The sequence below is a fragment of the Lycium barbarum genome, chromosome 10 (assembly GCF_019175385.1).
Source record: "Lycium barbarum isolate Lr01 chromosome 10, ASM1917538v2, whole genome shotgun sequence".
Taxonomy (NCBI): Eukaryota; Viridiplantae; Streptophyta; class Magnoliopsida; order Solanales; family Solanaceae; genus Lycium; species Lycium barbarum.
The window spans coordinates 10,904,463-10,915,551 of NC_083346.1; the positions used below are offsets into that span (position 1 = coordinate 10,904,463).

The window sequence follows — 11,089 nt, forward strand, 5'->3', positions numbered from 1 at the left end:
TAAATACGATTTTAAACTTTTTGTATTTTGAAGAGGATGACTAATGAATTCAAATGCTATTGTAATTGCGGTTTGAATTTAATTTTTATATATATTTAATTTTTATACATATTTACTGAACCTCTATCCTAAAGGCTACCTTCGCCCCTGAAAATAAAACTAATTTTAGGTCGCGTGTCATGTTTAATGTACTTCATCATCTGTAATATAGGTATAGTGATGACATACTATACTTTTTATTTTTATAACAAGTTTACCTTTCCTTTACCTTGCTTTATATTAATGCATGCATGAGTTTTACATATACGTTAGCTAGCAAGTTGCTTTTTATCCCCCAAACTAAATTGTTCATTAATTTCTTTACTTCAGCAGCATTTATTATTCCCACCTATAATTTCCAGCCTTTCCTTTATTGTATAATACTCCTAAAGTCTCCCCAGTTTTTCCACTCAATTCATTTTACTTGCAATGGAGTACTTCATTTTCACAGCTTTCGCCTTTCTCCTCACATTTTTCATCATCCTGTTAACCCAAAAAACCAAATCCAAGAACCGGAATCTTCCTCCAGGTCCACCGGGTTGGCCGGTTGTTGGCAACCTTTTTCAAGTCGCCGGTTCCGGTAAGCAATTCTTCGAATACATTAGAGATCTCAAACCTAAATATGGTTCAATTTTCACACTCAAAATGGGTGCACGTACTATGATTGTTATCACTAGTGCTGATTTAGCTTACGAAGCTTTAATCACAAAGGGTCAAATTTTCGCTACCCGTCCGAAAGAAAACCCGACCAAAACAATCTTCAGTTGCAACAAATTCACCGTCAATGCAGCGAGTTACGGTCCGGTGTGGCGGTCCCTTAGAAAAAATATGGTACAAAACATGCTTAGTTCGAGTAGATTGAAAGAATTTCGCAATTGTAGAGAACTGGCTATGAATAAAATGATCGAAAGAATTCGTATGGATGCTCAGGCCAATAACAACGTTGTTTGGGTGCTGAAGAACGCGCGTTTCGCAGTGTTTTGGATTCTTGTGGCTATGTGTTTTGGTGTTGAAATGGAAGAGAAAATGGTTGAAACTGTTGATCAAATGATGAAGGAGGTTTTGGTTGTGCTTAATCCCAGGGTGGATGATTATCTTCCGATGTTGAGCTTATTTGTTGGTTACAAACAACGTAAAAGAGTTAAAGAAGTTCGTAAACGACAAATCAAAACCCTCGTCCCTTTGATCGAGAAACGTCGTAAAGCCGTACAAAATCCTGGGTCCGACAAGACTGCAGCCTCGTTTTCGTATCTAGACACTTTGTTCGACGTTAAAGTCGAAGGTAATACTGAACTGACAATCAGGTTATCTAAAAGTTTGAACAGTTAGGGAAAGTACAACTTACCAATATTCAGAAAGTATAACTTACCAATATGTACAGTTGAGCCAAGCTTATTTACTAATATGGTCGAATATACAAAATCTATAAACTGATTATGTATAGTATATGTATAGGTATGTATTATATGTATATTATATGTATAAATATACAAACCTATATATTTGGTCATATTTTGTAAACTAGATCACTCAAAGACATTAGACTGTAATTTTCTCATTCTTATTTACTTATTTTTTCTTCTCGATAGGTAGAAAGTCAGGACCGACAAATCCAGAGCTCGTAACACTATGTTCGGAGTTTTTGAACGGTGGGACCGACACGACGGCTACGGCATTAGAGTGGGCCATAGGGAGATTGATCGAAAACCCTAGCATACAAGATAAAATGTACGAAGAGATCAAAAAAGTAGTGGGTGATAAAAAGGTTGACGAGAATGATATGGAAAAGATGCCCTACTTAAACGCTGTTGTAAAGGAGCTTTTACGTAAACACCCACCAACATACTTTACACTAACCCATACAGTAACTGATCCAGTTAAATTGGGTGGGTATGACATACCTATGGATGCTAACGTGGAGTTTTTCACACACGGGATTTCTCATGACCCGAACGTTTGGTCCGACCCGGATAAGTTTGATCCGGATAGGTTTTTATCCGGGCGGGAGGACGCGGACATAACGGGCGTCACAGGGGTGAAGATGATGCCATTCGGAGTAGGGCGAAGGATTTGTCCGGGATTGGGAATGGCAACGGTGCATGTGAACTTGATGTTGGCCCGAATGGTTCAAGAATTTGAATGGTTCGCTTACCCGGAAGATAGTAAAGTGGATTTTAGTGAGAAGTTGGAGTTTACTGTGGTGATGAAAAATCCATTACGAGCTAAGGTCAAGCCAAGAGTGTAAGTGGTACTCATTAAGATTATAAGTCCAAAATATGTTTAAAATACTTTTCACGTTTATTTTTGTTATATAAATTTCGTGTTGGATTGGTTTGTGGGAAATTGAAGGAAGGTGGTGACATTCTCAATATAGTAACAATATTCCATTACCTTTTCATCTTTATAAAATAATTATGAAGCTTATTTCTATTTGTTGGCATCTCTTTTAGAATTGATTTGTCAAGAATGGAATGTAAAGAAAAGAATAAGATAAATGCTTTGAGCTCATAACACTTGTTTGTTTTCTTTTCATTTGACTCTGTATTCCTTTGGAACTTATGTTTTTTTGTTAAGGACACAATTTCAGGAACATATGTACTATTTCGTCATTAAATCATAAGAAGATTATATCAATGCTGTTTCTTTCTTCTTCTCCTGCATATTTCTTCTTCAATGGCCTGAAGTTGGAACCACAACAATTGAACTTCGGGACACATGCCCGAACTTTTAACTATATAGTTCGAACTTTCAGCACTCTACACAGTTCAAACTTCTGGATACAGAGTGAAGTTGGAACTCAAAAAACATCTCCGCCGCTCAAATTAGTTGTGACTATATTTTAAATACTGGATATCTTTTAATTACATAGCGGCCCTAAAAGTGGCTACTAATGCAATTTTCCTGTTTAAGTTATGTAGGTGTTTGCCCTTGCTAACCACTCAAAAGAACCTACTATTTCAAGAGAAATTATAGGTCTGGAGGGGCCATTGTCATTTTAATGTTCCATTTTGCGGTTGTGCATTTAATATAAATCGAATTATGGCCCTAGAAGCATTTGATCAATTGACCAATCATGCATGTGTCCAGTATCTAGCCTCACGTTAAGGGAAGCAACTTTTAAAAACCAATAAAGATGGTATGCCCCAGAACAAGCAAACAATGCCTAGCCACCTTTAGCCTATTTAAGTTGGCTCCCCAGAAAGGCTGTCCCGAAAACAATTTTCCAGTAAATAGGAAAAGACGATAAATAATGGTATTTTGTTATAGAGTATACCTTTACAAATCATTGAAAAAATTAAGACACGTTCAAATATAATTAGGTGTTGAGTTAAACACCCATAATGATAGGAAAAAGGACACTACCTAGCCATTAGGAATTTGTTGGGCCCACGTTTGAGCTTAATACCGCGAGTTGGCCTTTCAGCTCAAACTATTCCCAGGCGCTAGCCCATCAGCTCACTTACTACAAAAAATCAGACTTTTTTGTAGCGACTAAAGTCGCCACTAAAAGTTCATTACAAAAGATATCAGGATTTTTTGTTGCCACTTTAAGATCAAGAAGTCGCAACTAAAAGTACACTACAAAAAGAGCAGACTTTTTTGTGGCGACTAAAGTCGACGAATTTTTTTTCATATTGAATCGTCAAAAACTATCCCAAATATGTATAATATGTGTATAATTAGTAAGTATACGTTGATTGAGCCTTCAAAATATCCCAAAACATGTATAATATGTATATAATTAGTAAGTATACATCGATTATACGTTTATTAAACAGAAATTATACAACAATGATACATTTTTTAAACACATATTGTAGGGATACATATTCTATGTAGCAATGCTACAGTTTCTATACATATGATAGATTGTTTCTATACAACAATGATACAATTTCTACACATATGCTGAAATTAGTTGAAAAATGGCTAAAAATGAAATTATTTTTAAAAGGCTAAAAATTTGTCTTTTAAGCTTCTTGGGTCATCCGGTTGTCAATAGTTTGGGCCGAATGGCCATTTGTGTCCTTTTCCCATAATGATAATCTATAACACCTCGTGCCTTCGGGCTAAGGTTTGACTCGTAAGATGATGATATAATGGAAACAAGATGGGAGGTGTTTAAAGTGTTTTGAAACCTAATGAAGTCATAAGAAGAGTCTTAGGACAAAACAAAGTCAGAAGCTACCCTACAGAGCATGTTTTTAAGCGAGTTTGCATAGGGTCTCACTTCAAGCGAGTATTTGGGAAATCTTCCTTAATGAAAGTTGTATCTCTTTGAAGTACCTTTTCAACGGTATATAATGGATGTCAAACGGACATCTGTACAAAAGGTTATGTACGTTTTACTAAATAGTATTCTACCGACTCCAGCAGAATTTACTGGTCGTAAAAAAGATCCAGTACACTGTTACGGATTTACGGTCCGTAAATTTGATTTTCGGGCCGTAAAATTGGCCTAAAGTGAGCATAAACAGATCCGACAACAACTTTAAAACTTCATTTTTTTGGCTTTTATCACTTCATTCTTCACATCCTCAAGCCCTAGAACGACTGTTCTCTCTTCTCCTCATACTCATACATCAAGGTAAGTCCCTCCTATGTATTCCTAATTGAATTTTAATGATTATACATGAATTCTAAGTGAAATCCTATGTACCAATCTAGGATTTTCAAGAAAACCCTTCTCAAAGGTTCAAGTGAAGGTTTTTGGGATTCTTCTTCAAAGTTTGATTCTTCTTCAAGTGTTTTGGAGCGATTAAGGTATGTAGGATTTCTATCCACGTGTGGGAACATCATTGTTCTTCCCCATGCCACGTTCATCCATGAAAACATGAAGTTTCGTAAACCTAGGATTTCTATTTCAATTTATGATAACCCTAAGTTACATGTACTATGATATACCATGTTTGTATTACTAGTTCGTTATTGCATTCTTGATATTCCATATTTGGTTATTGGGAATCCGTCCGTAATCCATGAACACCCATGCTTTGTATTCCATGGGTTCTTAAATGTATGATATGAATTATTATGCTTATTTTCATAAAAATCTACAAGCTTTTCATGTTTATACAAGCTATACTATAGTTATATTCATGCTATATTATACTCACAAATCATTTTTACAAGCCATGTTTAGGAATCATGTCTACAAGTCATACTTACAAGTTATGTTATACAAACCATGGGCTCAGATGCCACCTATATCTATGTTCATGTTTTTGGGAGTAGCATAGGTTTATCGAGAAGGCTCAGATAGCCTGAAACTACGTATGCTAACGTAGGGTAAGGGTCGATCCACCCAGATTAGGATGACACCTTTAGACAATTGAATCGCATCCTTTCATGTCATGCTTATGTCTCATACCCTGGTAAGGTGTGGGGTTGCTCTGCTGTTCGGGCCAGGTACCAGACTCCACATACCCACATGGTGATTCCATGTTGGTTATACTACGATTCTCCCACAAGATATAGATAGATATATGTACTTAAAATGTTTTTACTCGTGTTATAAATTTATTCATATCAGATGATGCTCATGTTCATGTTCAGCTTACAGTTTCAGTTTTAGTCCTATTATTTCATGTGCCATGTTTATTCATTCAGTTGCTTTACATATCAGTACAATTTAAATGTACCAACATCCCCTTTTATTGCCCGAGGGCCTGCATTTCACGATGCAGGTAGTGATTTCCAGGATAGGGGATCTGCTCGTTAGGACATTGCTCGTATCAACTTTTGGTGAGCCCCATGTCATTTGGGGTTTTGTCATTATTTATATTTCATGTTCATGTTAGTTATACAGTCAAGGTATGCCGAGGGCCTTATCCCGGTAAATAGTTTAGCTGTCAGACTCACATTTAGAGGTTTCATAGACTAGTCAGTTATGTCATGTCAGATGTTCGATTGAGTTAGCCTCGTTGGCTACATTACTATAGTTCTGCATTCATCGTTGGCTACATTATTACATTTCTGCATTCATGATATAATAGTATTTTCAGAACTTATGATTAGTTAATCACATGTTTTACTCATACTATGCATCTTTATATTATATTCCGCATCAGTTCATGCTCCATGCTGATTCAGCAAGCCATGTGGTTCGCTCGGTCCACATGCAGCAAGACACCGAGTGTCGTGTTACGCCCATGCCATGGTTTGGGGCGTGACATAATCACTTGTAATACCCCAGTCCATTAATGACATATATATGTTTGCTTTGGGCCTAGGTGTTAGGTTGACTTTTAAACTCTCGTCACTAGCATTTAAGATCCTTTATATATATCTAGCATCTTTCTCGTGTTTAGCCGATGTGAGATTTGTCCAGGGTGTTATATATATCCCTGTTAGGAACTCAACGTCCTTGCTAAGGTTTAACCTATCATCATCTCGAAGATGTGGAATTCATCTAAACCCAGTTGAGTTTTACACCAACGCCTATATCTTAATGATGTTGGATTTATTTGCACTTAATTGAACCCTGAGATTTGCCCCACCATATATAGCACCCAACGTTGGGCGCAAAGTACCATATGCAAGTGTGGAGTCCACTGGTGATATTGCCCGCTTTGGGTCTAGCCATGCATGATTTTAAAATGGGTCACTAAAGTCTAAAGTTCGCTTCCTTAAATCCAAACTTTCTGATGGTAAATAAAAAAAATAAAAAACTAACGTTTCTCGTACATATCTTGTCGACGTGGGATTTACCTAAGGTCTTAATTACATCGCTTGTCTTGTCTTATCCTACAAATGAGACGTAGATATATCACTACTACTTGGTATAATTAATCTTCTATTATCTGCCTTTAAGTAGCCTTTTGCTATAATCTTGGTGTTGTTCATAACATTACTACATAGCTTGTCTTGTTTTATCCTACAAATGAGACGTAGATATATCACTACTAGTTGGTATAATTAATCTTCTATTATCTTCCTTTAAGTAGCCTATAATCTTGGTGTTGTTCATAACATTACGATGGAATCCTATCGCATTAATGTTATTTGCTCACTTAAAATCTTATATAATATCTTATCAACTCATTGAATGATAATTAAAGAACGTGTTAATCCATGAGTATATACACCAACCAAAAGTATACAAAATACAGCAACAGAGTGTAAAAACGAGTTCACATAACTAGTACTAGAATATATCACCAGCATTAATATTTGGAAGGATAAAAAAGAGTGCCCAATATGATTTAGGGCAAGGATTCGTGATTTACTTTCGTACAACAAAATTTGTAATGAACCATGTGAAAATAAAGGAAGGAAGTCATATATGGATCTTAAAACAACATTTATGATCACATACATAATTTTCAATTGAGCATCCAAAAGAAGTAGTTAGCTGTCACGTAACATGGCATCCAAAATTACTAGCATTAGTTAATGTATGAAAATGATGTTTAACTACATCACATTAATTATAGGGGCACTATCTCTGTGGTTTTAATTTTTTGCATTAAAGATTTTAAGGTGGCTACATTACTGCCACAAATTAGAAGTATTGTCCTTTTTCTTCAAGCTTCATTTTTAGATTGCTTCTATAGTTGTATGTAACTTTAATTCAAGTCAGACTTGTTAAAATTCTAAGGATTTAGCTTTGTATCTATTGACCATACTGCATGCAATAAAAGGATTTTCAATATATGTGAAATTTAACTTGTGATAAAAGTTTGCTTGCCTTACTTTTTGGTCAATAATTCCATTTATTATAACATGATCTCTCAAATGGACTTGCATCTGGTAGGAATTTGACCATGTAGCCGCGTGTTGCAACCCTATTTAAAAGGGGAAATTTCATAAATATACAATTTGGTCACTTACATTGCAAAAAAATAACTCAAAACTTACATTGCAAAGTTTTAACCCATATATACCCATATACACTCATATACAATATTATACAATATTATAACTTATACACCCATATACAATATTATAACCCATATACCCATATACACCCATACACAATATTATACAATATTATAACCCATACACCCATATACAATATTATACAAAATTATAACCCATACACCCATATACAATATTATAGACAATTACACCTTCACTACCCCTGCCCCTCCCGGTTTCTCCATCGCCAACCTCAACCACCTCCGACGAACCCCACCGTCATCACCTGCGCTCCACCACCACCTCGATGAGTTTTTTGATAGATCTAGATAATTTCTAATCAGACTTGAGCAATCGCAGGGAGAAGGCGGCCAGATCTGAGCCACCGAAAAATTATTGTTGTCGGAGAAAGAGAGAGGAAGAGCGGTAGAGAGAGAGAGAGAGAGAGAAAGAGAAGGCGTGGTAGAGATAGAGAAGGAGGAGGAGGGCAGGAGAGAGAGCGAGAGAGAGGAGGAGAAGGAGGGAGTGGGTGCAGAGAGAGAAGGGCAGTGAACTCTCTCTTTCTCTCTCTGTCTTTTCCAATGGTGCCGACCGCCGGCGTCGGTGCCGTCATTGGGATGGCAGCAAAGCGAGGAAGAGAGAGAAGGGGAGAGGGAAGAGGAGGGAGTGGGTAATTTTTTGAAAGATTTAGCAAAATAGGTCAATTTTGGTAGCATTGCTACCCTAATTGACATAGGGTGTAATTTTCTCTATTTAGAATATATCTAATTTTAAAAATTATTTAAAGTTTAATCCGTTTTAAAAAACTTTAGATTGAACCTCCCGTTGATGCTGCTTCGCCTCGGGTCTGAAGTTTGAAAACCCAAAATTTAAATTCATATCCGTATGTCTGAAATTTGAAATTTTAGACTCGCGATTTAAACTTCATCACGTGAGTCCGAATTTGATTTTTAGGCAGTTAAGATTTTAAAACTTTGTAAACTTTGGTTATTCATTAAATAGGGGTTCTAAAAACAGCTATTTGCGCACTTTGACCTTGCAAATGAGGTGAAGAAACATACACAACTTTTAGAGTAATGCACAAGAGAGAAAACTATTTATGTAAGAAGGTAATAATCTGCTTGCCTTAATCTTTGTCAACTTGTGTATATATACAAAGATCCTAGGCTATAATGAAGGTAACTAAATATACACCTAACCATAATGGTAACTAAATATTCTGCTAATATATTTACATCAATAAAGATGGTAACTAAATATTTACATATTCTAACACACCCCCGCAGTCGAAGCGGGAGGTTTGCGAACGCTTAGGCTGTCACGAAAATCTTCAAATAGAACCAAGGGAGGACCTTTAGTAAATATATCCACGATCTGATAGCGCGATGGGACATGTAGGACACGTACATGACCACGAGCAACTTGTTCACGGACGAAGTGAATATCCATCTCGATATGCTTAGTGCGTTGATGTTGAAAAAGATTGCCAGATAGATATATGGCACTATCATTATCACAGTACACCAATGTAGCCTTTCATATTGGACAATGAAGTTCTAGAAGCAGATTGCGTAGCCAACAAGACTCACCAACAACATTGGCTACCCCTCGATATTCGGCCTCCGCACTAGATCGAGACATGGTGGCCTGCCGCTTGGCGGACCAAGAAATGAGATTATCACCAAGAAAGACACAATAACCAGAAGTCGAACGCCTGGTATCCGGACAACCACCCCAATCTGCATCCGTATACGAAATGAGAGTGGTGGGTTTAGATGGATAAAGATGCAAGCCATGATCAAGGGTGCCCTTAATATAGCGCACAATACGTTTGAGAGAATTCATGTAGACCTCCATCGGGTTATGCATGAATAGACAAATTTGTTGCACGGCATACGAAATATCTGGTCTCGTGAACGTGAGATATTGCAGTGCACCTGCCAGGCTGCGATAAAGTGAAGGATCCTTAAACGGTGAGGTAGAGGTGGCACTTAACTTCGGTTTGGTGTCAACTGGAGTGGCACTTGGCCTACAAGACGACATGCTAGCTCGTTCTATGATCTCTTCAGCGTGCTTCTTTTGAGATAAAAATAAACCACCAGCATGACGAGTAACTGCTATTCCCAAGAAATAATTGAGTGGTCCCAAATCCTTCATAGCAAATTCAGAGTTAAGAAGTGTCATGATTGACTTGCGAAGATCATCAGAGAGGGTAGTTAAGATGATATCATCCACATACAAAAGAAGATACGCCATATCAATACCTTTTCGGTAGATGAACAGAGAATGATCAGACTTGCTGTGGGTGAAACCAATACTAGAAACATAGTCAGCAAATCATTTGTACCAGGCTTGGGGAGCTTGCTTGAGGCCATATAAGGACTTCTTTAGTGAGCAAACATAGTCAAGATGTGTGGGGTCTCGAAAACCCACGGGTTGATGCATGTGGACAGTTTCCTTGAGTTCACCATGTAAGAAAGCATTTTTCACATCAAGTTGGTGAATAGGCCAAGCATTAGAGAGCGCTAGACTGAGAACAGTGCGGATGGTCGCCGGTTTCACCACTGGCTAAAAGTATCACCACAATCCACGCAAACCTGTTGAGTTTTGCCATCACCTACATGTCGGGCTTTATGCCTCTCAAAGGAACCGTCAGAGTGTTCTTTATGTCTAAAAATCCACATAGACCGAATAACATGCACATTAGGTGGGCGAGGCACTAATTTGGGTCACGTAAGACAGACACGGGGTTACGAGGAAGGGGGATTTAGACGCATGAGTGATGAAGCTGTATTTTGGGTTAGGCTTGACAATACCATGTTGACTCCTAGTGATCGGTTTTTGGACTGGGAGAGGACAGTGGACTGTGGCGGACGGGGGCTGGACAGTGGGGCTGGCGTTAACAGCTGAGGGTGAGGCAGATGTGGCCGTGGGTGGGGGGCTACTAGGACCAGTGGGCAGCGGAGTGTGGTCGCTGGAAGGTGGGCTGTTTTGCGAGGCTAAATGGTGGATTTCATAAGGAAAGGGTCCATCATCCCGAAAATTATAATGGTGACGATCTAAGGGAGTATGTAGCTTAGCAAAAGGAAATTGGGTTTCATCGAACACGACATAACGACTTATGGTGATTTTCTTGGTTGATAAATCATAACATTTGTAACCACGATGATGGGATGGATAGCCTAAGAAC

General features: G+C 37.7%; 2 protein-coding genes across 2 annotated transcripts; one reads left to right on the forward strand and one right to left on the reverse strand.

Annotated features, from left to right (window-relative positions):
* The first annotated feature begins 364 nt into the window (after nt 1–364).
* LOC132613911 (cytochrome P450 77A1) lies at nt 365–2,673 on the forward strand. The gene is made up of 2 exons (XM_060328208.1): nt 365–1,321; nt 1,629–2,673. Exons 1-2 carry the CDS (start codon nt 469–471, stop codon nt 2,282–2,284), a joined length of 1,509 nt encoding a protein of 502 aa, XP_060184191.1. The 5' UTR covers nt 365–468; the 3' UTR covers nt 2,285–2,673.
* A 6,762-nt stretch (nt 2,674–9,435) lies between these two features.
* LOC132612713 (uncharacterized mitochondrial protein AtMg00810-like) lies at nt 9,436–10,583 on the reverse strand. The gene is made up of 3 exons (XM_060326817.1): nt 10,521–10,583; nt 10,247–10,467; nt 9,436–10,198 (listed from the first exon to the last, which is right to left on the reverse strand). The coding sequence occupies exons 1-3, from the start codon at nt 10,581–10,583 to the stop codon at nt 9,436–9,438; spliced, it is 1,047 nt and encodes a 348-aa protein (XP_060182800.1).
* Between the last annotated feature and the right edge of the window lie 506 nt (nt 10,584–11,089).